The following is a 27,659-nucleotide window of genomic DNA, read 5'->3' on the forward strand; positions in this document are numbered from 1 at the left end:
CAGTGGCATTGCAAGCGACAGCCAGCCCAACCAAGCTTAAGCTATTCCCAGTGTGTGTACATAGACTAAAAACTACTCAAAGCGTATACTTTGCTATCACCAGGCTTTAAAACACCACCATGCAATACAAGAAACAGCAATATTCTACTAGACCTTTGGGTAATTTACCTAACTCACCTCAGTTCATCTACATCTTGCAGAGATGATCACAGTAAAGTGTTTTTAACTTGAATTGCTGCAGTTTGGCAACTGCCTTAAGATAATAAGGTTTCTAAGTGAACAGAGATTAAGAGAGTCCAACACATGAAGTAGCTTGAACAATTGAAATCCCATAGAGGCATCCCCAACGATTCAGCTGCATGATTAAGCCCTTCTTGCCAACATGGCTTTAAGTGCATGTAGACTAGATAGAAAAGAGAAAAACCTTGAGACTACCAGAAAACGTTCTTGCTGGCTCAGGGAAGGCAGCTTTAAGATGTCAGTCGGGGGTGGGGGGGGGTGGTTTCAGCTGTAGCTGAAACAATAACCCCGGTCCCCTGCAGGGCAGGGGAAGCCAAATTCCGCAGGAAAAACAGCAATTTAGCACTGAATCACAGTATCTTAAGCAACCCCACACCTCTGGGGCAAAGGCGGAGTCTCCCTACCACCACCGAGCATCAGCCTACCTGGCCGGGTCAGCGCTGCAGACAATAGCCGGGGAAGAGAATAGGGAGAGACCCGGGGACTCTCTCGGCATCCGACCGCCGCCCGGCAGCCGGAGCGCCCGCCGCCGCTGGGCCCCGGAGCCCCAGCCCTTCCCCGGGCTCACCAGCCGGGAGTCACCCCGGGAGAGGCGAGGCGTCCCCCTCCCTCCCTCCGCAGCCCGGCACGGCCCCGGGCGGGCTCCGGGAGAGGCGGGGCCGGGGCGGACCCCACGCGGGACCGCGGGCAGAGCTCGCCCCGCGCCGCCCCCGCTGACAGCGGCGGATGTAACCGGTCCCTCGGCATCTACCTTAACCGTCCAACCCGGCCCGCCCCCCCCGCAGGCGGGGAAGAAGCCGGGCGGCCCCAGAGGAGGAGGACCCTAGCCCGGGTCTACTTCTGGGCAGAGGGAGAGAGTTCCTCGGCAAACAGCTGCTTTTTTTTTTTTTTCTTCCCCCTAAATAAAGGGCCTGCAAAAATAAAGACATAGGCAAACAAGTTTTATTTAAGAGCATACTGCTCTGGACAAATATTTGGACATGCAGAGTTCAGGGGATAGGGCGGGAAAGACAAATAAACATAAACAAGGCATGCTTCCTAATTAGCATAGGTTAGTGTAACTGTTACACAGTCTGCCCATGCAAGACTCCGGAGAGACGCAATTACTTCACTCAAGGAGCGGAGGCAAACATTTTCACAAGTGGCAATGTGCTCTTTGGGATGCGACTTCCTAATTCAGGGCCTCTATAAAAAAAAAAAAAAAAAAAAAAAAAGGTTGTTGAATGTGTGCATCAACACCAGGAGCAAACAGCTGTTCTGTTCATAGCCCGATGACTGGATAAACCCTTAGGCCACAAAATTATGGCTCATCCCAGCCCCACCAACCTCCTTGTAGTCCCACCAACTGGTTAAATCAGGTTCTTGGCAAGTGCCTCTTTGGGCTGTAATCTAACCTTGTATCAGCCTGTCAGCTGTGCGGAAAAGCATACCCTGAACAGAAATGAAGGAAATGCATGCTCAGTGTCTGCTAAGGGCTTAATTATTTCTTGACAATTGGAGGTAGGCTTGTTTCATTTGTTAGTCCTGAGTGTTGAACAACTGTTTCTTACTTTGAGAACTCACAAGCTGGAGATCAGAAAAGTGCTAATTGCAGTCTGAGTAAAATAATCACTGGGCTGTACTGCATTTAAACTCCAGTAAGAACTGCTGCTGAGAGCTGTGGTCTTCCTCTTATTTGAAATCAAAGATTAGTAGTGGTTAACAGAGAGTGGTGAACACTGGTGCCAGCGCAACCTTTGGTCCTTATAAAAAAAGCAAGCCATCCCTCTCTACAGCAGGAGGGGAGCAGAGTACGCACCCAAGCACTGGACAAGAGGCTGACTGGTGTCATCCACTTAATATTTAGCCAGTTAATACTGCTCATTCAAAGTACCCATTGTGGCCTGAGTGTGTCAACTTAGTCTTGACTAGGTTTCCTTTTCAGAGGCTTAACCTCCCTCTGCCATTCTGCAGTAGCTTTCACTGATGCTGACTGGGATTGCTGCTAATTGTCACAGGAGTACCTGCTCTATTTCCACCGAGGTGGTTCTCTGAGCTTTATCAATCTGTTCCAGTTCGCTTGTATCTCCTCCCCGAGACCGAAGCCAACAGCCCTCTCTTTTCCAGTCTCAGGGAGACCAGGATTTTCACAACTTTTTCACCCAGCAAAACAAAGAGCTGAGCCATGTGGATGATCACAGAGGATAGCAGCAGTAGAATCTTCAGGACATTAGAGATCTGGACCAACTGGCAGACAAAGTTCCAGGTGAGAGAAGAAAGCATGGTGCACAGGAGCTGGTGAAAAGGAAGAAAAGAATTGTCATGGCAATGAAGTTTTCAGAAGAGGTTCAATTTTCAGTAGGATAAGTGTTGTGAGACCATGAGTTCTTGTTCCCTTCCCATACTCACCCAACTCAACTAACAAGCCTTTCAGTATGAGTATTATCTCCTACAAGAGACAAGCTTAAACCCCAGTTCTTCAAACTGCTCTGTTCACATCAATACTTGTATATGTGAAGAGCTCTAGGAGAACAAAATAGCACTGTAGATAAGTCCAAGGTCATCCTTAGCATTGTTTCTCTAGCCTTTTAACAACAATAAAAAAACCCCCAACACATTACTACACTGACTTGGTACTGCCTTGGTGGTGTTAATTATGTCAAAAATACTTAGACTTGAGACATTACCAATTCCATGCTAAAGCTCAGCTCCATGGCATGCGCTAGTGAAACAAGTGCAGCAGTTGAAGATGACACCAGTCCCTAGCTATTCTAGCCTAACAAAGGTTACTGCTCCAGCAAAGCTGGTGGAAGTAAAGATGCATGAGTACCTCAGCTACCGCAATTCAAAAATCCCAGCGATATAAATGAGTAGACAGGACTGTGAAAAGTAACAGTGGAAGCACAGACCAGCTTTCCCTTTTGAGCCCCTTCTGCAAAGGAACAACAGTCAAGGCACAGGGAAAGGAGACACACAAAACACTAATCTCTTCCACTGCTTCAAATATATCTTTGGGGATTTGTATAAAGCCTAAAAGCATTGGGACTACCATGTTTGCAAAGAGACTTCTAGCTTCAGCTCTCATCAAGCAAGTGAAATAAGTCTAATTTTTAGTCACATATTCCCTTGTAAGAAATACAAAGCAGCTTTTAAAAATATATAATATCAGCCATACATACCAGGAGAGTTTCTACATACAGTTGAGCTAAACTTCTTCTCTTAGAGGAATAGGTAGCAATTTTCACTGTTTCAAATTCAATTCTCAAGGACTTCTTAAATGTGTATACATGTCTTTAAATATATATAGACACATATATTACATGTATATGATGGTGATTCAGGACAATTTTGTGTTACCTTTACCTTGTCTACAAAAGGAGTCATTCCAAATAGGGAAGACAGAAAAAAATCTCTTGTTAGTCATTAACCAAGCTGAAACCAATTTTGCAGCTTTCTCTTACCCAAGAGGCAGGAAAATCAGGCAGAGGTGAAAAAAATCAGAACCGAGGCACAAAAGCAGTAGATATGCAAAGAGGTAATCTGGTCATGGTACTCACCACCACAATGTTACAGAGATCACTTTTCTCAACGTGGGAAGGTCTTATCTTCTGGCTGTGAGACCAGCTGTCTGAGATTACAGCAAGAAGACTTTGCTTGTGGCTTTTTGGTTTTGAACTCAGATAAGCAGGTTTGGGACACAGTTTTCCCAGAGATCCACTGGATTGCATCTCTTCTTGTGTTTCTGTACTGGATGTGTCAGTGGAACTTTCTTCCTCTGACAGTTCATCCTCAAATTTAGAGTCAGAATCAGGCTCATCAGAAGATTGACTCTTTATTTCTTCTACACTGGACACCTGTGCTAATATGAGGTTTAAAAAGAACACGTAAGATACCTGTAACGTGACTTCTCCCTACCTACAAGCCTTGCATGTTCTATCTAAGAGCTAAGCAAGGTTCTTCTGAATCTTTTCCAGCTGAAATGAAGGCTTTCCAAGCCCAACTTATTGTAGAGGCAATAAGAGGCCTGTACAAGTGTTTGCTTTTAACCAATTAGGTCTTAATCAGCAACTATATTAAAGGAGGAGCTGAAAGATATAATACTTTTTACTTGAACATGTTGTAAAGCAGTATAAAATAAGTAGGCATGACTGAATTAGTCAGAAAAATATTAAAAAGAATGCTTTTATTTTACTCTGTCAAGAGTGAGTGAGAAACATTTTAATGTGCTAGTCCTGCAAACACAAAGTATAGAAAAATTTAGTAAAGTGTGTAGTCATATTTCTTAAAATAGAATTTAGAGCAATTGTGTAAATCCTTGGTGCTAGCAACAGTCACCTTAGGGCCAGAAATTGTGAAGGTAAATGCAGTACATACATCCTGAAAAATCTCATTCAAGGCATGAAGATATTTCAGAGTTACTCTGTCTAGGCAAAAAGCTGGCACTCAGCCTAACTAAGTATGTGGCACAGCTACCCTTTACCTATGCAAAATAGATATTTTATTCTGCTCTTCAGGCATCAGCACTAAGCTATGCCTATGCTGTTCAGGATAGCTTCTACTATTGTCACAATCTCTTAGAACCTGCATTTTTAATTACTATAATCGGTTACCTGCAAGAGTGCACTTAAGCACATGGAAGGAAGATACTTTACTATTGAAGCAAGCAGAGGCTGTTATGAGCATCAGTTATGTGCTAAGCCTGCAGAATGGGAGCTAAAAGTTGAAAATGCAGCATGCACACACATGCAGGACAGGAAAGGAGGGAGGAGTACAAGCCTCTGCTGTGGTGAATATCTCCTGTTCCTTTGCTGTCTGTGGATCCAAAGGAATTATCTTGTTGTCACTGCTCCTGTGGGATCTATTATAGGGCTGGATACTCCATTATTAAGAAGTAACAGAGGGCACCAAATAGAAGTAAAAGCTTGCTGAAGCCAGATTTTGTTCTTGTTTTCCTTCTTACAGCTGTTCTGAAAAGGCAGAATCACTGCTTTTGAATTTATGACTGATTCCTCAGCTGGGATTGCTTATGCTCCAGGATTAGAGCAAACTAGCAAGGCTTTATCCTCAGGAGTACATCCACAAGACTATTATTAGCCTAAACCAAAGCTGTTATTAGTTACTGCCATGTTAGAAATAAGAATCAGTGATGGAAAGAGGAGCAAAATACACAAATAAATGAAAATGTATGTCCTGCTCCCTTAATTTTTTTTCTATCAGCCTTAGCATTGATAAAAGAATCCCTTAACAGCTCCCCCGTAGCAGTCCGCCCCCTTCCCCCCCCCCCCCAAAAAAAAAAAAAAAGGAGTGTAAGAGAACTATAATGCCAGAGTTTGAAAGTGTACAAACTTAGAATTGGGTTTGCTTTCTGGGGGACTTTTTAATAGAAATTTACTTGTCCTTTGCCTTTCTTAAATTAAATTACCACTGAGAAAAAGGGAGTAAGGAAGAACAGCTAGCAGCAGCCTGTCTTGTAAGCATTTCTAACAGAAAAGCATATTAATCTGAGTTTGATTTTCCATATGCTACCAACAGTACTAAGAAACCTTTAGTTTCCTTCTGTGACAAGTACCATTAGCCTAAAAATATCTACTAGAGTGCTTTAAAGATGAAGCTAATAGATAAAGCCTTTATGCAGGAGCATTTTATCTGATCAACTGTAGAACTTACCTTCATTAAGCAAAAGCTGTAGCCAGATAATGATTATGATCAACAGCATTACAAATGGCAAACAAAGCCAGAAGAAAAGAAGATGAAAGGTCAGATCATTCACCAAAGGAACCAGAGGGTACTTCATTGCCAGCTTCAGGTTACACTAAGTTTAGAACAGCTCTCCTGCTCCGCTTTACTACCTCTTAATAACTCTCATTGCATCACTGTGTTAATCACAAGACGGCCGCTGATATACTCAAGGTGGTTAGCAAAAGGGACAGCCCTGTGCTATGCAGGGAGGGAGTAATAAGGATTAAATGTGGGATAAGAAGAACTGAGAAAACATCTGATTTGGTTGTCCTGCCTTCAGTTGCTACTTAAAGGATAAACACAAGTTAGGAAGCTTTCAAGGCTTATGGTAAAACAATAGTTAAAGGCATGTTTATGTCTTCAGATCCAAGGGAGATAACCAAGCGCTTCAGCTGCTTTGAAACTGGGTTATGTTGAAATGTAGGAGAAATCATTTAAACAGAATCAACCCTGCAGAGATGTGTAGAGGATGACTAGCTAAAAATTACTTCTCCCAGGCTTTCTTATTTGACATGGAGCACAAATATGTCCCATATTAACATGGACTATTTTTAGCCTACTCACTATGTTTCTATCTATTCTTTAATCCATTAAGAAAATAAACCTTTGTATTTTGTCTTTTTATCTCCCTTCCCTCCAAGAAAGGCAAACTAGCATGTTTCATAGGATATGTGCCTATAAATGTATTTCTTAATAGTAAAGGAGTTCTGTAGTGATTAAAGTAGGTACAGATATGTGACTTTGGTAACTTGATATTCATCACACTGTGTTTCTCCTTCAATAAAAAAAAAACATTATCTGTCGCTTACCTCACAGGGGGTTGTTTGGCTACATTAATTGTTTGTGTAGCTCTTAACAAACCTTAGACAAGGGCAGCTATGTAAGTGCACATTATGAATGATTGCATGCATTTAATGTTCCTGCTTGTGTGCATGTGTTTGTTTTTATGTAGTAACAGCCCCTTGAAACGAGCTTTTTAATCCCAAGATCTAAATGTACTTTTGCAAATTCTTATTAATTCACGTTAATAACAGCCCTGCGTGATAAAAGAAAGCTATTATCCCTAGTTTGTGCATTGGGTAAACAAGTGAGAAAAGCTATTAATGACCTTAGCTTTAAGGATGCTAAATATTTGCAGTCCCCATTTCACACGGGGCAGGTTGTGGGTTGGCGGCACTTCTGACAACCAGGCGGTTGGTGGTTTGTCCACAAAGGCAGCGACAAGAGTGACGGGAAGGAGCAGCATCCAGAAGTTATGATCTCTTCAGGTTTTCATGGTAAAGCGCTTCTCTGGGACCTCTCGGGGTCCGCCCTGGCTCTCCATGGAGCCGAGCTGGCAGCTAGGTTGGCCGGGCGGCCTGTCCTTTGCTCCGCCGCCGTGGTGGGACGGCTCCCACCCATTGTGCCCGTCTCCCATCTGGGCAGACACCTGTGGAACAGGCCAGGATGTCTCCGCCGCGGCTGGCACCTTTTTTCAGCAGGGAGATGTGCCCGCTGAACGCTGTGGAGGCCTCAGGGAAGCCGCTGCTGCGTGGGTGACCTCCCAGGGCTGGGTGACACAGGCCAAGCCCGCCGGGCTTCACCTCCACGCAGGTCACAGACACCGGGGAGGCCTCAAGGTCCAAGTTTAACTCGGAGTGTCAGAGGCCGCGGGTGTCCCTGGTGAGAGGAGACGGGGTGGCGGGGGGAGGACACACACAGGCCCCTCGCCCCGCCGCGGCCCGGAACGTGTGTCGGTGCCCGTGTTCCCGGCCGGAGGACAGCCGGGGAGGGCACAAAATGGCGGCGGCCTCGCGGGTGTTCGCCTTCCGAGACGCGCGCTGGGCCCCCGACCCGGTGCTGGAGCCCAGCGCGGCCGTGCGGACGCCGCAGCCGGTGCCGCTGGTGATCGACAACGGCTCCTTCCAGACGCGGGCGGGCTGGGCCTCCGCCGACCCCGCCGTCCCCGCCGAGCCCCTGCTGCGGTTCCGCTCGCTGGCGGCGCGCAGCCGCGGGGCCCGCGGCGGGGCCGGCGCCGAGACCCAGGTGGGCAACGACCTGGGGAGCCCCGAGCCCCTGCGCTGGCTGCTCCGCTCGCCCTTCGACCGCAACGTGCCCGTCCAGCTGGAGCTGCAGGAGCTGCTCTTCGACCACGTCTTCCAGCGCCTCGGCGTCTCCTCGCAGGTACCGCCGGGTGGGGTGGGACGGGCCGCGGCCCTGAGGCCGCCGGTGAACCCGGGCCCGGCCCTGAGGGGAGCTTGGGTGGAGGGGGAGGTTGTGCCTGGATACGTGGTGGGGAATGGGGAGTCCAGCATCGCCCCCGGTGGTCCGGGGACGTTGTGTTGTCCCCCTGCTCGCAGATAGCGGCGGCCCGGGTGGGCGGGCCCTGAGCAACCAACCTGCTGTGGCAACCCTGGCCCGGCCGGGTGCTCCCGGGGGGGGACGGGGGTCTTTTGAACCCCGCTGTTCTCTTAATTTCTTCATAGTCTTGTGATGAAGTGAAAGCGGGAGGATACAGCTGCAGGGCGAGAGGTTTGGACTGCAGCGAGAGGCTGTGGCTGAGAACCAGCGCCCAGGATCAGCTTTTGGGGAGGACACTAAGCATTGCTAGTTTCGTCTGGTGCGCTATTGGTAGTGCTCATCGCCTACCTGCTTTGTATACCCAGCTGAGCTGAGAGCTGCTTCTTGGACCGCGAAGCCTTTTGCCTGTGTGACAGTGCCAGTTCAGTGCTGAACTAAACTTCCACCAGTTTTCACTTGCACTTCACCTCATTGCATAGGTTTTGGTTACTTAGATTTTTAATAATTCGTATATGCTTTTTAAAATCCGTTCTACTCCATCCTTAGTTTATTCTTTGGTTGAATTAACATTGGAATCCCCGCTGTAGACAAGACTTCTTTTTTACCCTGTTGAGTGCTAGATGTAATTTGTCTTACGTGATTAATAGCCTGCACATAAAGTGCTTTTAGTTACTGTTTTGGAGGAGTTCTTGCTGATGTTGAAAAGAAGAAGCAAGGATAAGTATCCCTGGATTTTCCCTTCACGCCTTTATTATTTTTCCTTTCTCTTATCTCTTACAGGGTTGTGTTGAGCATCCAATTGTTTTGACAGAAGCGGTGTGCAATCCTCTGTATTCAAGACAAATGATGTCAGAGCTCCTCTTTGAATGTTATCAAGTGCCAAAAGTGTCCTATGGCGTAGATAGCTTGTACAGTTTTTACCACAACAAAAGGCAGAACTGGCCCTGTAGTGGTTTGGTAATATCTTCAGGTTATCAGTGTACGCACATTTTGCCAGTATTAGAAGGCAGGTGAGTTCTTGGTGTCTTAAGAATGGTACAGCCTCTCTTTGTCAGTCATTGACTTTTCAGTGATGCAAACACCCATTTCTTCAGCATTCAGTATTTCAGCTCCTGCATTATAAGCTCTTATCAGGTCTTAATTTATGCTGAAAAGTTAAAACTAGGTCTGTAGATTTTGCTAAGTTTTGTTGAATTTTGAATTGAAGAAGCAGTGCTGTCCTTGTACATACTGTATTTTTAGTTACTATTCATGCATAGATCTGTACTTTTAAAAGTAGAAGGAGATAATCTGCCCCAAGTGAGATCAGGCATCAAAAAAAAAAGTTTTAAAGCAGCTTTGGGATAAAAGAAAGTGCCCTGTGAGATTTCTGCAGTTCTTGAGGCTTTTATCATTCTGATTATGCTGCTATGTTGCTCTACTTTTCTTTTTCTGTCCTTACTGCAGGAAATGGCTTTATTATATCTGGTAGATGCTTCACGTTTTTGAGGGTTACACCCGGCCAATTGTGAAATGTTACAAAGGTTAAAGGAACTACTTTTAGCTCTGCTAACCTTCACTTCCCTTCTTAAAATAGAACATTCCTTCCTGTAGCCAAAATTATTTAATGTTTGGGTTTTTTTAAGGCAGAACAGAACCTTTCAGAAAGTATCTGCAAAAAACAAAGCAGTGATTGTGCTTCTTGTGTGAGAAAACCGGATATGTTAGGTTCTCTGATAACTGAATCTTGAAATATTAATCTGTGAATATTCACCTGTTTACCTGACCATATCAGAAATTAAGTAATACTGGGGAAAGTAGGTGATTTGTTTTATCCTGAACTTGCGGCTCTCTCCAATCTCAGTTGTTTCTCTTTGCATTTTCAGGTTGGATGCTAAAAATTGCAAACGTATTAATCTTGGAGGGTGTCAAGCAGCTGTGTATCTCCAACGCCTCCTTCAGCTGAAATACCCAGGACATTTTGCTGCCATCACTCTCAGTCGCATGGAGGAAATACTGCATGAGCATAGCTATATTGCAGAGGACTATATAGAAGGTAAAACCAGCTGCAATTTACTACTAGATAGTATTCATCCAAACTTAGCTTTGTCCTCTATATCCCTTGTTCTCAAACTGGCTGGGATTCTGGCTGAAATACTCTATTACTATTTTGCTTTCTTCATAGCTGTCTTTCTGGTAATCTACCTCATGGAAAATGCTTGATGACAGTTTCAAATTTAACATTAAGATAGAAACAAAATTAAATTACAAAAAAAAAATCTGTATCAATTCAGATTTCTATGTGAATAAAAATTTGGATTATTTCAGAGGAAAAGATTTTTAAATTAGGTTTTTTTTTATTAGTTACTTTGCTCTGTACTTCCAAGAAAACATTAAATTGGTTAGGATGATTTCTGCATCTGGCCATGTTTCCTATCTGCTTTAAGGTTTCCAAAATTGCAGAGGATATTTCTCATGACTTTTTGTGAATTAAAGAAGTTTTAAAATTTCCATAAATGTCATCTTAAGTAGTGGCCGAAGAAAAGTGTTTTCTTAAATTTGTCACTTACGAAAGAGCCTGCAGGGGCCCTTAGAAATGTGTGAGAACTCTCCCTTACCTCGGGAAGAGAGAAGAGACATTAGTGTGCACTTCCCACTCCTTAGTGCTTTGTGTTTCCTGCATGCTGGAGATCAGTCCGCTGAGAACCCCGTGCAGTGAGTATGTGACTGGAAGGTAGCGCTCTCAGGGGTAGCGAAATATGGGGGCAGCTGCCAAGAGGTGGGCAGAAACCCAGGCTGTACTGTTGCCTTCCCTCTTCTAAGTCTGAACTTAGTGTGGAGTGCATATGACATATGATTCATTGTTTTCAGCCTGGCAAAACAGTTATTTTGCTTTCAAAACATTCAGAGCTACAGAAGTGGCGGTCCCCAGAGTACTACGAGAACAACATGCACAAGATGCAGCTGCCTTTCTCTAATAAACTGCTGGGAAGCACTCTGACATCAGAAGAAAAGCAGGAGAGGCGGCAGCAGCAGCTACGTCGACTTCAAGAACTCAATGCACGTCGTCGAGAAGAGAAGCTGCAACTTGACCAAGAGAGGCTGGACAGGTTACTATATGTACAGGTAATCAAGGAAAAGTTTTCTGTGTGATCCTTTTGGAGGAGGGCATGCTGACCTCGGAGCTTTATCAGAAGGTCATTCATCACTGTAAAGAAGCTACGACTGCCCTGTGTGTTTTCTGATAGGGGCTTTTTAAGGTTGCTTGCAAGAGAAAAGGGAGAAATGATTGATGCAGCGGATGCTTCCAGGTTGTGAACAGTACTACTTTTGTGAAATATTTTGAAAGCTGCCGAAGCGTGCACATCGTAGTATCTAGTAATGAAGGCAAAGTGTTTGTATGTGCACAGTTGAGGGACAGTTGTTTACCCTGTACTCTTCATCACAGCTAGCTCTGATCTGTCTGTAGGAACTCTTAGAAGATGGTCAAATGGATCAATTCCACAAAGCTTTGGTGGAGCTGAACATGGACTCTGCAGAAGAACTTCAGTCTTATATCAATAAATTGAGTCTGTCTGTTGAACAAACGAAGCAGAAGATCCTACAGGCAGAAGTCAATATTGAAGTAGATGTTGTGGACAGCAAGCCAGAGGTATAATGTTTTCACCAAGTTAATCCTCCTCTTATGTCTGAGAGAATTAAGTTTCTATGCTTGAAAATGTGCCTCTTCAGACTTCTATTGGTGGCTGAACTAAACTTTTCCTTTAGCAAAGTGCAACTCCTTGTTAATTTGGTAACTGGTTCTCTCTTTTCCAGATTTCCTATGCAGCTAAAGAAAAAGACTTTACAGAGTATGCCTGAAAGAGATTTTACAGAGTATGCCTGAAATCAGTAACCCTTCTTGTGCTGTTCTGCACTGTGCTCTGGGACCGTTCTTACAGTTTGATTCCATATAGTTCTAAGCATAATCTCTAGGCTTTCTGCCAGTAGTTGAAGTATACAGTTATATGTAATCAGTAATTTTCCTTAAAAGTTTCTTGCACACCTTTAAGAAGTTGGAGAAAAAGAAAATAGCCCTAGTGGGTCAGAGAAAGTACCACTGAAGATACTACTGCTTCCGTTTGTACTTACTCCTGACGGCATGTGCCAGCCACTGTCCTTACTTAAGGTTGATTGGCTTGCTTAGGGGGTTGCAAATGCAGCAGCTAACATAATGATTTTGTTCATGCTTTCAACTAACCTCTAGCTCTGCTTTTGCATTAATTTTGGTGGTATAAGTGGGTATGTTAAAGATTTTTTTTCTTTTTCAATCTGATAATTAAATGACATGAAGTTTTAAGTACTTAAATTTCAAGTGGTTATACTCCTAAGACAACCATCCTTAAATGCCTCTAGCATTGTATTAAAGATATAGATGAACCTATCAAGCTTTTGTTAAAAACAGTAATTGTTTTCCTTTCTGTTCTTCCCTTTCAGATGCAGAGAACTTTATGGTGAATAACTAACTCTTTGTCTTCATTTTGGCTATATTTTTTGGTGCAATTAAGCAGCATGTTCTATTTTGTTTACTTAACAATGAGAGATTAATTGCTACACTTGGTTGTTGGAGTTGTCTTGAAGATGAGAGGCCTATTTGTCTGCTTTGCTAGACTAATACAGGCCCAGCACATAGCAGCTGCTCCTAAGACATGGTCTAAGGCAGTTCATGCATTTATGTGTAATTGCCTTTCAAGACGCTTAAGAGGTTTTTTTTGTTATATCAATCTTTGCTCAGGAAAAGGTAGAGAGAAAAACAGAAAATTGAAGCATAGCAGAGTGGTGCCAGGTATAAGGGTTCTTGTGTCATATGTGGAACTTGAGATGTAGCCAAATCTAGCAGGTGAGCCAGTATCTTCTAGGTGTTATATTTTGCCAATCCTTATCAGTAAAGCTTGTGTAAGAATCAGAATGACTGTGTTTGAGTGAAACTGATGGCATTACCATTGTGGTAAAGAATCTTTCTGCCTTCTGTCAAAAGAAATTTTTCTACAAAATGATAATCAAAAGGCTATCAGCTACTTGTAACTTTGCCCAGTGGTTGTGCCTAAGTTCCAACACATCTGTCTTGGATCCCACACTCATCTTCTTTACCAGATATAGTCTCAGACCTTGGAATGAATCTGCAAGCCTTTTTGTTTGGTCTATGCTTTGTGAGAGTACCTACAATTATCACCCAATCCATTTGTGAAGATAGGCCATCCATCTGTGGCTGTTTAAAGGAGTCTAAAAGCTAATTATGTTGTCCTTAGGGTCTGTGCCAAGTCTTCAGCTGAGTTCTATGTTTCTTTCTATTGCTGTTTGGGTTTTTTTAAGACATAAAAAGAAATGGGTTTAACAAAGCTTAAGCGTTTGAGAGAACTTAAGGTGACTACTGTTTGTTTGCTGTAGCGATGAACACTGCTTAAACTTCAGTTTGAGTAATTGCTTGTGTTTTAAATGGATGTAAGCTAGATACTTAAGAATGTTTAAATGATTTAGCTTTATCTCATCCTGGTATTGCTTGCTAGACATTGCAATAAATGTTTCAAGTTTAAAATAACAACCACAAACCTTTAGCAACAAAATCCCAAAGGTAACGTAACACAAAAATAAAGGAAATAATTAAAAAGCACCTCCTACTTCAGAGTAGTGAAGTACTCTAGGATTTTGAGTGATACTTTTTATTAGGAAGGGGATTTAGGAGCATCTTCACATCCGTTTAAAATGTAATGGCTTTTGGTGTATCCCCTGTGCAAGTGCTGGGTGGTTGAAACTGTCAATTGTGTTGCGGCTTTGTAGCTAGCAAATATTTGTTTTCCAATCCCACACAAGTAAGGCAGGGAATTTAATGGTAATTATAGAGCAGTTAGAGGTGCTGGGAGTGCACCAATTTCTAACCAATTTAAAAAGCTATTTTTGTAAGTTTTAGTATGTTGTTATATTTAGGACATGGCTGGCTAGGATCCTGGCAGTCAGCCTCTTGACTAAGGCCTTTGATTTCTGAGCTGGCATTGCAATAAATTTATTGAAAGTCTTGGATTTTTATTCTTTGAGTGAATGTCTCTCCTGTTTTCTGGGTTGTTCACCATTTTGATTTTTGTCTTCAGTGCTGGAGAACAGCATGTTTGGTTTCAGGTGTGTTAAAGAGTTGAGATTTGAGGAAATCTGGGTTGAATTTTCCAAATGCGTCACCAGAATTGAAGTCATGTATGTGCTTAGCACATCTGAGCTAACCTACCATAATATACCTTCTCTGTTTCCAGACTCCTGATTTGGATCCATTAGGCAGTGAGCAGTCACTAGAGGATGTGGAAAGTATTAACGAATTTGAACCTTTATTTGCTGAGGAGCAGCCTGAAGTTGAGAAGCCTGTTGCTGCAGTGCAGGTTTGATTTCTATATCTACACCTTGTGCCAGAGGTTGCTGCTTCCCAGTTGTCCAGCCAGTCTGCTAACATTTCTCCAAATGCAAACATTGCTTGCCTGCTCTTGGAAGGGATGCTCAAACTATCTGAACAGGACATAAAGAGAGAAGAAGCCCTTGGAATCTTAGCTGATGGTTTAGAACATGAATATACCCAGTCGGCTCACTCTGCAGGAAGTGCCTGTTTTAGCAGTGCCATATTATTAGAGAAAAAAAGTACTGCTCCAAGTTTTTTTTGTGTGTGATCCATAGCCCAGTATCGCATCCAAGTGGACACAGCCTTCAACTTGTGAGGTTGAGCCTTAGGATTGAGCAGCACCAAACAGAATAAAGCATAGGAAAAGTCCAGCTTCCTTGGTCCTTTGGTACCTCTTGCAGCATGGCCCTTTCTCTGTGAGAGCATTGCCATTTGGTTTTTGTGCAGAATTGTTTGGAAACTTTGCTTATTCCATAATATTACTGTTTTTTAATATAATTTCCCAATACTTTTCAATCTCATCTTTTTAAAGCCCGTGTTTAACCTGGCAGAGTACCACCAGCTTTTCCTTGGCACTGAAAGAATCAGGGCTCCAGAGATTGTCTTCCAGCCCTCCCTGATAGGAGAAGACCAGGCTGGTATAGCAGAAACCATGCAATACGTCCTTGAGAGGTGAGTGTACAAAGCTACTTGGCACTTACTTCAGATAAGCTAGTCTTGTCTTGATACTAGCTTTCACAATACTGATTACTCAACAATAATATGAGAAAATATGTTTGAATAGTTCTTTCTGGTGGGGTTGAGCATTGCAAGTTAGACATGTCTTTGTGTTCTGAAAACCACATGTAACTCTGCTTAAGTTGGTGGTCTCCAAACTTTTTTGATTGATTACCCCATCAGTAAAAAATTTTTGAGTGCACACGTCCAATGTATGTGTATTTATAAATTACATACAAGTACTACTGAACCAGTATATTATGTACATTTTAAAACATACACAAAAATAGAAATTAAAAAAGGTTGAGATAAAGGTGATACAAAAGCTATTTTAATTTATTTATTAATGCTATCAAAAATACCTTCTTCCTGCACCCCAGTGGATTGTCTTGCACACACACCCCTTTGGAGACCCCTGGTCCAACTTTTTACAGAGGGAAACAAGAAACCTTTGTAAATATCCATCCCTTGAAACAATGAGCTGTCAGTCTCTGGTTTTGCAAGACCAAAATCAGGGGTGACATTTTTAAGTTATGGTATAGGCCCGCTTGCTGGACAACTATTTCCAGACAACATAGCATTAGCAAAATGTCACCCCTGAGCTGTATGAACATATGAGACTGTATTTTCTGAAATGTAAGAATTCCAGCTGTACCGAGTTGTGCGTTTGTGGGATACAGTGCACAGACTGTTTTAAGGATTTTCTTCTGCCACCCCCTGAATTTCCAGAAAACAAATGAACACAGGTTTTCATGCTAGGGAAGTGAAGGAAGTTTCTCAAAGTGAATTCTGAAGATAAGGTACCACCCCATAGCTGTTCAGTTCATAGGGAGACGTGTCCTTGAGAAAGACTGAAGTTGGTTTTTGTTCCTTGTAGGTATCCAAAGGAGCAACAAGCTATTCTTGTCCAGAATGTTTTTCTCACTGGTGGAAATACAATGTACCCTGGACTGAAAGCCAGAGTCCAGAAGGAACTCCTTGAAATGAGGCCATTCCAGTCGTCTTTTCAGGTACATATATTGACAGTTTCGTGAACAGTCCATTCATCAGTGTTGAAAAGGAATTCAAGTTGGGAGAGGTACAGAGTGGATGTACTTAGAGCATGGCAATGGACATTGGTTTATGACAAGACACTGGAAACAGCTGTTTTGATCCGAGAAAATGAAGGTTAAGCAAAGATACTGTTGCTCTTTCTAATGATATTAGTGAGAGTAGGGTAGATGCCTTGAAAAGGGAAAATCTGCTTCACCTAAAGGACCATGCGTGTTTGGCTGGAAATTTGCAGATTGATTTCTTCGGATTGAGACAGTTACTATCTGGAACAAGCAACTACTAGGAGTACTTGCTGGGAAGAACTATTTTCACTTCAAAACTAAGTTACATGTTCAGTTTGTTACATGTAATGACTGTCTGGGACAACAGCAAAAGAGGTTAAGCAAGTATCTTGCAAACCTGTGATCCCTTGCTATGTTTTCAGTAGCAAGCACAGTACAAGCTGGCCAAGTCCCAGAGTTTGCCATGCATTTTGTAAGAAGACTTGCAAGAGTCTGCCTTGCTGTTCTGAAACTATCTTGTCTTCTCAAATCTACTAAATTCTTGAATAGAAAACCAGGTTGTAAACTGAGGAGAGAAAAAAAAAAAGACTCCACAACCCTTGATTTGTACAGTTACTGTGTGTAGCTGTGAGACAGGCGTGGCTGACAGAAACTTAGTTACAGCCATATACTTGGTAGTTTTAGGAAGGATATTGCTTACTAAGTTTTGAATGTATAATGTGTGTATAGGAAGAAAATGAGCATGTTTTCTTCTGCTACTAAGGTTGCTGCTTGTAACTGAATAAGAGCTCCCTTCTTTCCATTAAAATGCAGTCTGTAGTGTGGTCCTATCAGAAAGCTGTCACTTCACAGATATCACACATGGGATTTACACGGTGTCTCGTCTAGTAAGCCCATAGCTGAACCAAGAAAGCAGTTCATGCTACGGTAATAGGAATAATTTAAGTAGAAGTATGAATCTACACCAGTGGAAAGAGTACGTGTGGTCCTTTCCCACATACAGCAATTCCTCAGCCTGCGGTATTCCTCCCTGCTATTTCAAGCAGGGAGGAAGTTTTGCTGGAGTACTTGATACTTGTTTTGCAGTACCACGAACTCTTCTAGCATTGGCTTACAGCTGTGAGGGCTGTTGGTTATGAATGTGATACATCCATGTGCTTTTGCAACCTGTAGAAACACAGCAGGCTCGTGGAGAACTGATCTCAAAGTGAAAACGTGCTTCAGACCCATTCCTAACATTACTCTTCCCCAGGGGTGCTGAATAGTCAGCTCAAACTTCTGAAATTCAGTGGTTTGTGTCATATGCTACTGTAATCAGGGTAAAAAGGGCTTTTCTCTCCTGTGTTGAATTGACGTTGTTGTTCTGTTTTCCTTCCATCCAGGTTCACCTTGCTTCCAGTCCTGTTTTAGATGCCTGGTATGGGGCTAGGGATTGGGCAGTGGAATACATGACCCGTGAGGAAGGCTGGATAACCAGAAAAGACTATGAAGAAAAAGGAGGAGAATACCTCAAGGAACATTGTGCTTCAAATGTCTATGTTCCCATTCGCCTTCCAAAGCAGGCCCCACGGACAACAGAGGCATTGGCACCTAGCAGGGTGCTGACATCCAGCACAGGCAATGCCTGTGAGCAGGCATAGCACAGCGCCTTTGTCACAGACCCTTGGATGGAGATAACAGTGCAGAGGAAAGAAGAGTTACTGGGTTGCAGTATGAGCTGTGCATGGGGTGCAGGCCTTGTTTAGCCTTGCTGGCAGCTCAGAGAACACTAAACAGTCCAGTCACTTGAATGAGGAGGACAAGCCACGCTGGGGTGGCAGCTGGAATGGTTGTAGCACTCTCAATGCTGAGTGCTGCTCATGCATATAGCACAGGAATGTTTGTCAGTAATGAGGAACACAACAGAAGTTCATTCCAGATAAAAATACCATCTTATAAACTTTCATAGTAAGACTCAGGGTTTTATGAGAGTATATGTTTTACATCTCTTTTTTTTATTTAACTAAAATGTACTGGTTTTATACTGCTTTTATTGCATGATTTAGAAGCTGGATCAAGGCTTGTATGAAGCGAGTCAGTCCAGCAGGTGTCTCCCTCGCTCGTTGCAGTGAGTGTTTCTCAGGACATGAATCCATTGTGCTGCTGGAGGCTGGAGGGGCTGATCTGTACCTTTCCTCCTGTGCTCGTGTCGTGGTTGGTTTCCTTCCTGCTACACACTTTCTGCTAAACTGCCGCTGAATGAGCGGTGAGATTTCATATACTTTTTTACTTTGTTTATGTCAGTAATATTGATGTCTTGGTTGAAACTGGAGACCTGGTCACATAAAGCACTGTCCAGCTATGCAGATGGAACCTCCATAAAGTACAGTCTAGAGGACTGCCAAATCTTGCGCAGTCCTTAAGTGGCTGAGCAAGGCAGCTCTTGACTGATGGAACTTTTTTATCAAAAGTTGTTTTAGCAATAAAAGCAAACTTTTTGCTTTACTACTAATTTCTGTGTTTCAGTGATTTGACCCCTTTAAAGAGTGCAGCAATAAGGATGTATTTGATTGCTTGTACTTTGCTGAAAAATGCAGGTTTGCAGCCAGGCCCCTGTCCTCTAGCTTAAATTTGACTGGGGTTTCAGTTCTTGCACTGAACAACTTGCTATTGCTGTCCCAAAAGAATAATCAATACTAAATGCTGAACTGAAACCTAAGCAGACTCCATTAGTTTGGCAAGAGCTATAAACCATTAGGCTGGAAAATATGGGGGAAAATATCCAGACCAGAACTGGTATAAAGAAGGTGAAGAGGTGATGGCTTGCTGTCCCCAAGGGCCACAGAGCATCAAGATAAGTTGTCTTCTGGCAGAGTCAAAACAAAGGATGTGAGGTGCTTGTTGGTGTTGAAGTGAGGAGTTTGTTGCCACAGGATGCAATACACACATTTCTGTATTCAAAACGTATTACCCAGAGCTATGATTTAAAAAGAAAAATCTGCTAACACAGAGGTCTCGCCTGTGTGTAGGAGGTCCTGTAGTCATGTATTCCTCAGCGATCGTATGAGGGAAGTGTTGTTACAGATCTGCTCTTTTACATGGTTCCTGTGGCACCCGGCACTGGTTGCTCTCAGGTGGGATGCAGGTCTTGGTGGACCTTTGCGCGTGGTCCTAACAGGCTGTCGCGCAGGGGGAGGAGGAGGAGAAGGGACCTTGTTACCTTCAGGTAACCTCAAGTCTGGACTATTGATCCTATCCCTAGCTGCCTGAAGGCATACTAATTTTCAGGACCATTAAGGCATGATGGCTGGTAAAGAATGTGGAAAAACGTGCTGTGCTGAAACAGGTAAATTTACACCCCAGCGAAGTGCTTTTTCTGATCTGGGTTCCTATCAGTGACCTGGAGTAGAGTATAGGATGTGACATTGCTATTTGCCCCCTTTCTGACTCATCTTTAACTGTAATGGCAGAGTGGGTACTCAAGATACAGAAATTTGTTCCGATGCTTGGTGTTGGTTGCTAAATAGATAAGAGAGTGTTGTGCATAAAACTGTTCCAGAATGAAGGCCGAATGGGGTATCTGTAGTGGATGGTTATATTGCTTTTAAATATTTAGCCAGATCATGCCAACCACTTCACTTGCATTAATTCAAAGCAGAGTTATCTAATTCTGTGCAGAGATGCAAGATCAGCTGCTTAAACAGCTTCAAGGAAGCATAATTTTATAATCTAAATATTAGCTGTTAATTTGTTACTTTATCCCCGCAATAACTGGAGTAACTGATGAACTTGGACAATGTGATCACAGTCACAGGCTGTTCTGAATGTGCTGGTGGGCATTCAGTTGCTTGGAGTAGCCCCATGAAAAGCGTGAACATTGCAAAATGGGATTAATTTTACCTGTTTTAAGTTCAGTTCCCCGATACAATTTGCTGTGGCACTACATGAGCAGGAGACAAATGGAAGGAGTGCATGGTGTTGAGGGCAGGAGGATGCAACGGCATTATTTTTGACGGTAGTGTTGGTCAGAGTCCTTGTTGAACTCCACTGTTGTGACACTTGTGGCAAGGTTTGCTCATACCCATGTGCAGAATTTGGTTGTTTTCCATATAATTGGCACAGGGCTCACCAAACCCAGAAGGGGCTTGGACTATTTCTTCTGTGCATTGGCTTATGCCACCTGAGAGGGGAACAGGCCGTTAAGGCACCTGCTTGGCTCCTTTTTAATGGCACTTCTGGTTGTGTGAGGAGCGGTAGGAGGAATTGCTATGACAAAACTGTTTAGTGTGTGTGTTGGGGAAGATCATTCTGTGGACAGGAAACTTGAACTGATGCTGTGAGGGCTTTTGCCAAGTGATTGAAGGGCTGCTGTTGAGCGAGCTGCTGTGCAAGCAGCCTCAAAATCTGTAGTGTGTTTATCCTGGCGGGTGTCCTCCGAGCTGACAGAGTGCAATTGCCAGTTCAGAGAGGGTCAAGTGGTTCCCATTTGGTCCTCAGTATATTAAGTTCAGAGCAACCTGTAACCTTATTATACAATTTAGTTATCACCTAATTCAGGTCAAAGAATACAAAAGTACAAGTTGCAATTTAGCAGGTGTGGTTAAGCTTGGTCTATTTAACCTAAAAGAGAGCTCAAACTGGGTTCCACCTTTCGCAGCGTCCCTAAGACCTGCTCTGAGTGGAAACACCACGTCAGTGAGAAGCCCTGGAGACTAAACATAGATCACGTGTTTAATGTCCCAGATTTCCGTTTGAGCTGCATACGAGCCTTGCTTTTGGTCTTCAAGGCTTCTTATGTTTCCTGTGCCATAGCGACTTCAAACGCTAACCGTTCTTTGCTAAATCTCTGCTAGGACACCAAGATTAGAACTCTTTGCTCCAGTTATTAATCTCTGAAATACTTAATGTGCTGTGTAAGACAGCATTTCAGAAGAAAGAGAAGATATACCCATGAACTGTCACTTAAATTTTAGGATTATCCCTCCAGAGACAGCCTGCAATGATCCTCCAGCAGTCAGTCATAAACCAGAAGTTTTGAAGCTTGTGTGGGATGAGCAGGGGAGGGGAGAATGCTGTAATGGATTTAACATTATCCCCAAAGTCATATGGTGGGATTTCCACCCCGGTTGGATATGTCAGGCACAGAGCAGCTGTGCTGATTCCCTTTGCTCACTCCCACTGCTTTGTGCAGATAGCAAGCCGTACCCTGAGCATCAGCTTCAACAAAACTTGCCAGTTTTCAATGGCTCAAACCCCCGGTTTGCCAAGAGTTCTTCAGGCTCCTTTCTGACCTTCTTTCCAGGTGCTCAGTTTCCTGTATTTAGTTGACAAACACCTTTTCCCCGCCTTGTTCATCACACAAGCCCAGCAAAGTGCCATAGTTTCAAGTTCGGGTGTTGGGGTTTTTTTATTTGTGTTGGGTTTTTTATATCCTTAGGGATCTTTTCTTCCTCTTTTTGAGCAGTGGGCTTAGTTTCCATTTCCTAGTGAAGCAGAGACTGTGGTGAGCGTACAGCACTGAGAGTCAGAAGACCTGGATCCATTTTCGTGTCTGTTTACTCCTGACAAGCCATGGCTGTTCGCTCTGACCCCAGTTCTGTGCCTCAGCATCTGACAGGAAAGCTAACCCGGGGCCGGTGCTAGCAGAGGGTTTCGCAGAGTGCGTAATTAGTGTAGAAGACAGTAAGGGTGGTGCGAAGGCTGGAAAGGGGGTTGTGGGGAAGGACGAGGTCAGGTAAAATCACGGAGAATAGGTCCATCTATGCGTAATGCACTGTGGGCCAAGTGGAAGGTCTTCAAACCACTCATTGCCTGAAGCTGGAAGAAGCGTATAGTATGGTAAGAATCACTCTGTGCAGGTATGCTTTTATTCTTAGACAATTGCTGTTGACCACTGTCAGAGTATGAAGCAAGCTGGATTTATGGTCTGACTCAGAAGCTTTTATGCTCTTAAAATTCCTGGGTTTAGACAGGAGAGTATTTTTTTAGCTTTTTATTTGTTTCAGAACGGAGGTAAAGTATGAAGCAGCTTCTCCCTTCGTCTGTCAGGAAATAAATGTGCTGTGCTGATGGGGAAAGCATCTCTTGTGTTGCCAGTGAGATTCTGTGGAGGCATCCAGGTTCCTGCGCTTCCAGCAGCCATGGTCAGGCTGTTACGTCAAGAGGAAGCTCATCCCCGGGGAAGCTCAGTGCACTGCTCCTGGCAGGTCTGGCTGGACAAATGAGCTTTACAACACATGAGGAAAAAGCGTGGCTTTATTCAAACCGATGTCAAATGAATTCCAGAGGAGAGACACCTTGGGAAAGCATCTAAACTCCTCGTGTTTGAACTACCTGGGAACATGGTGGATGACCACGGGGCATTGGGTGCCTTCCCTACTTAGATGAAGGGCAAAGGAGCGTGTGGACCTCTGGGTGGGAGAAGTTCTGAGGGGTGATGGCAACCTGCAGCCCCCAAAGGCCTCATAGCTGCTGTGGTGGCACATGTGGGTGGCACATGGGGCTGCTGTGTAGGCGCTTTCCCAAGTGTCCTGATGCTCAGGAGGGGTGGGAGGCTGCTGGCTGCAGCTGAGGCTGATTTTCTTCCTCTTCTCTCTATCACCCTGTTTCTTCACTTCTTCCTGGAGCATCTTCCACACTCCTAAATGGCTCCGTATGCCCAGTGGGAAAACTGTCCCGTACGAGCATGAGAGGCTGTGGGCTCACTGCCTCATCTGGGGTGAGTTTGAGTCTGTGCAGTTTTTGGGTAGTCTTACCTTTCCACTAAAGATTTTGATGTGGAGATTTTGTTCTTTGGGGTGTTCTTGCCCTCTTCAAAGGAGAACAGTAATAAATAAGAAAGAGCAGCCTGCCTCACTGGCACCCGTTTCTGCATTCAAACAGCAGCCCAACCGCGTCCAGGTGAGAAACGGTCCTCTTGGTCTGATCTTCCTCCTCTGCTTTGAGGGCTAGCAGCGGCTTTAACGGGGCTCCTCCACACAGTTGTAGGAATAACTTCAGTCGCTGCTAGAATGACCAGAAGTCCCCTGGGGCACACGGGCCCCCGTTCCTCAGGGGTGACCTCCTCTGTCACCCCTCTCACCTTGAGCACCAGCTGCCTTCCAGCGTTTCATCTGCTACGCTTAGATAAATCCACCCAATCTAGAAGCCGACAACTAATTCGCTGTCAGCAGTCCAGAGGCAAAATGCCTTAAGAAGGTCCTAAACTGTTTTCTTCGGTGTCTCCGCAGTGACATGCCCCTGGGATTCCATCACGCGCACGAGGAGGGTTGTCACAAGGTAGATGCCATCTGTTAGCGCTGGGTTTGAGCTGTTAGTAAGCTTCTTGCATAACACCTTGCATAGCATCAGGAAAAGCACCTCCAATTTCTGAATGTGGCAGGGTTAGGGTTTTGGGGTTTTTTTGTCATCTTTAAACTTATTTTTGTGTCCCTTGAGTTAAGCATGTGCGTTAGCGTGATGCTCCTGCCTGGCATTGCTTCTCAGCGCTGGGAAATGTATTTCAAATCCTGATCTTTAGATCACCCTTTTCTTTTTTTCTTCCCCCCCCCCCCCAGCTTGGTTAAAATATACCCCACTCCTCCTCTCACCCCAGATTCCTGCCACATACCTGGCATTCCTTCATTCTTAATGAGATGAAGGAGTGGGGGATTTCGCCCTCCTGGAATTTTAGAGGAATACTAAGTGGATTTCTCATGAAAAGCCCCATTTAGGGTACAAATCTCCCCGAAAGATATTCCCCACATCGCAAACCTTGCTTGCTTTTGCTGGTAATGGTGAAAAGAGTTATGCTGGTAATGGTGAAAAGAGTTATTAGTTCCTTGATCGCCAGCTACTCTCTGCTTGGGCCTTGTTTTAAGCATTGCCATTGATGGAGACCACGTCGGAGCAAAGCTCCTGGTGGTGTGGATGAAGCAGAGGAGACTTGCATCCTTACAAAGGTAGGTGGGGACAGCAGCGGAATTCATGGGCTGTTGGCACTTGAAGTTTTACCTGTTGCTGCAATGTGGACAAACTCTCCATATAGACAAGGCAACACAAAGGTTGTTAAGTCAAAATAGTTTTCTTCCAGGGTCAGTCATTAATTTACCCTCATAAACATAAAGCTGCATTGGATCAAAGGTTCCTCCAGCCTGGTCCTGGTAGTGACTGCCAGGAGATGTCGCGGCAAGAGTGTAAGAGCAGGAGCAGTAGCAATATATGTGTAAAACAGGAAGAAGATTGTAAATAATTACAGCTGGTTCGTAGCGCGTAGCCAGGGAGGCATGCGAACGCAGCGCTGCTGGCGTCTGTCTCTACACAGGATCCACCACCATTGCGGGACTCTGCCCTCCTACGTGTATTGAAAGGACAGGTTAAGGCATCTGAATTACAGAGCTCCGCAAGGACGTGGATTTTGGAGTAGCAACACCACGCTGGACTCTGAGCATCTGCTGCGGGGACACTGTGCCGTGCCGTGGATGTCCTGAGCCTGCAGCCAAGCTGCTGTGACAGCCCCAAGCTGCGCTCCAGCAGTGGAGGACTGGGACAGGACACTGCCTCCTGCTTTGGGAGCTCCACGGGGAGATACAAAGGCGGCGAGAGCCCTGGGTCCTGTTGGGGAGGGCGCTGGGTTGCTTTCATCCCGCTCCACGGTGGCAGAGGGCCATGGGCTGTTCTCGCTGCCGAGGAAACAATGGAGAGGAAAGCTTTGATTTCACCAGTGATGGACACCCTCCTGCTCACGGGTGGTGCAAATGGAAGGAACTGGGGGCTCAGGATTTTTTGCTTTTATCCTTTGTTAACTGCTGGTGACTTCTTGTTGTGGGAACTTCTGTGACCTCTCTTCAGGTTTTGTTTATGCGCTCTGCCTGACGTTGTTTGCAGCAGGCGCCTTTGATATTCAGCCCCGCAGTGCCCTCCGGCTGGGAACAGGGAGGGTTGAGCCTGACTGCCCACAGGTGTCCTCCAGCCCGGGCAGAAGGGCTGGTGCCCTGCCGTGGTGGCACCACGCAGCGATGGACCTCTCCATCACCTGGGGAAGACAACCGAGACACGTGCTGTTATGGAGTGTCCCCGAGTTGATGTCTGGTGCCCAGCATCTGCCCTCCTTGGCCACAGCAGTGTCCCATGTCAGCAGCAGACACGGCTGGTAGCTCTTGCTCTGGCAGGAGCAGCTGATGGCCCTTCACCACCAGTGGGCGTAGAAAATGCAAAGAAGAACCAAGCATTTATGGGAATGTATCGTGTTTTTCTAGGCAGAGAAGAACTCGGAGGCCGCAGAGATTTTGTACTGGGTTCAGGCTGGACATTCATGCCTGGAATAGCTGGGAGGTGCCCCACCTGTGTGATCTGGGGGAGCTTTGCTCAGGCCTCCTGTCCGCGGGGTCCTGGGGGTGGGTGCACCGGCTGCTCCAACCACCCCTCTCACCAGGGCTGGAAGGGACGATTCCCCAGCTCCCAAGGGCTTGACTTCCCCGTGTGCTGCAAAACTTGCCCGTCCGTACCTGCTGCAATAGCTCCTGTTCGCAGGAGGCTCCATTTCCACCCCTCGCTGCCCGGATCCCTTTGTCTGGGTAGGGAACAAAACCAGCTTTTATAATGATGCAAAAATGGAGGAGATAATTCGTATTTATACTACCTCTGAGCCCGTTCTCTTGAAGGCTTTTTAAAAATCCCGCTAAATACTGTTTTACACAACACACCACGTTCCCCGGGAAGCAAAGACAATTCCCAGGAGCCATAAAACCTTTTGAGTGTGTTTACACAACTCAAAACGCACTTTGCAATGTTATATCACCTTCAACCTACTCTGCTATTTTACATGCTGGGATCTGAAATACATATAAGCACTGGTGCTGCTGTGTGCCTTACGGAGAGATTGGAAACGAGTCGTTAATTGCAAATTTAGTGAGCTGTGCGTGGTGGTTTTTATGAGCGGTTCCAATCACAGGAGGCAGCAGACGCAAACAATGGATTTTTATCAGGTATCAGAGCATACCCTTACGATCTGGGAAGCAGGGCTCAGCGAGAGGGGTTTTATCTCGAGCTCCAGGCTTTCTGGGGAAGGGTTAAGTAGACGGTCACCATCTCAAGGAGGACTTTAACTCTGGAGCACTCTCCGATAGCCGGCTGAGTGGCCCCGGAGTGGCTGAGCTGCCCGGAGCCACGCTGGAAGCAGAGCTGGTTCACGTGTGAACATCCCTGTTCTGCAAGAAGCAGATATTAAGAAAACAAGTGAAAAAACACCCCCCAAAACCCCACCGTTCTGATTTTGAACCCAAAATAGCAATTTGGTATTTCCCGCAGAAGGAGCCACTTCACGCGGCGTTCTGGGCAGCCACACGGACCATTTCCTATTTCCCTTCCTCCGAGAAGGGTGTTCGAGCAGCTCCAGCTCCTGAATTGAAGGAAGTCTTTTCCTGAACTGCAGACAGAAGTGCTCCAGGGTTTTCTGCCTCAGGAAATCAGTCCTCAAGTCTGAGACTGACTTCTCTGGAGCCACAGCCACCAGCAGTCCCCACCAGGCTGGTGGAAACCCGGCGAGACAATTCCTGCCAGAAGTGACAATTTCCTTTGCTCCAGCTTTGCAGACTTCATGCCCTCGGAATAGTTTTGCTTCACAGGCTTTGTCAGGAGATGCTCAACCAGGTTCTCCCTTCCTTTTTAAAGAAGGCACTGTGGTTTAAATCTTGGGGGGGAAAAAAAAAACAAAACTGGTTTTTTTTTGATAGGCATCCTAAGGGCTTTCTTGAAATTAAAGCAGATTTTGAAAGTGTTTTTCTCCTTCGTGTTTCTACTTGAAAATAAAAAGGTTGTAGCTCTCTAAATGTGGCATCAGTTTCTTCTGAGACATATAATTTAAACATTTTGAACTCAAGTGCAAGCCTTTAATGCCATAATTTCTTCACACCGCTGCTACAACTGTTTAGACGTATAAGTCATTTGATTATAGTTTTATGTTAAATGAGGAACCATAATTAATACGATCATGTTTTATTTCTTCCTTACCGAACATAAAGATAGAATAATTTCTCCAGAGAAAAGAGAGTTTCCTCAAATGGCTAAATGAAAAGGTTTTTTTTAAATAATTTAGCTTTTGGAAAAAGATGTTTAAGCCAATAGATGGGATCGAAGGAGGATGTAACACGCAAAATGCCTCACATGAGACATGGAGAGAGAATCCCGGGGAGCCTCGTTTCATGCCTGCAGCGTCCCCCTTCCCCGGCTGATAGCGAGGTGTGGCGGGAACAGCGGGATTTTCCCAAATTGTCCCTTTTCCTCCTACCAGCACC

The 27,659-nt window shown here is 44.7% G+C and overlaps 1 protein-coding gene across 1 annotated transcript; it reads left to right on the plus strand.

Annotated features, from left to right (window-relative positions):
• Positions 1–7,737: 7,737 nt before the first annotated feature.
• Positions 7,738–18,870, plus strand: ACTR5 (actin related protein 5; the record flags this gene model as incomplete). Its single annotated transcript, XM_082490905.1, has 9 exons — positions 7,738–8,121; positions 9,019–9,248; positions 10,104–10,273; positions 11,126–11,343; positions 11,687–11,869; positions 14,499–14,621; positions 15,168–15,307; positions 16,230–16,362; positions 17,790–18,870. 9 exons carry the CDS (start codon positions 7,738–7,740, stop codon positions 18,045–18,047), a joined length of 1,839 nt encoding a protein of 612 aa, XP_082347031.1. The 3' UTR covers positions 18,048–18,870.
• Between the last annotated feature and the right edge of the window lie 8,789 nt (positions 18,871–27,659).

This window comes from Vanellus vanellus (genome assembly GCF_965231255.1).
Source record: "Vanellus vanellus genome assembly, chromosome: 15".
Classification (NCBI taxonomy): domain Eukaryota; kingdom Metazoa; phylum Chordata; class Aves; order Charadriiformes; family Charadriidae; genus Vanellus; species Vanellus vanellus.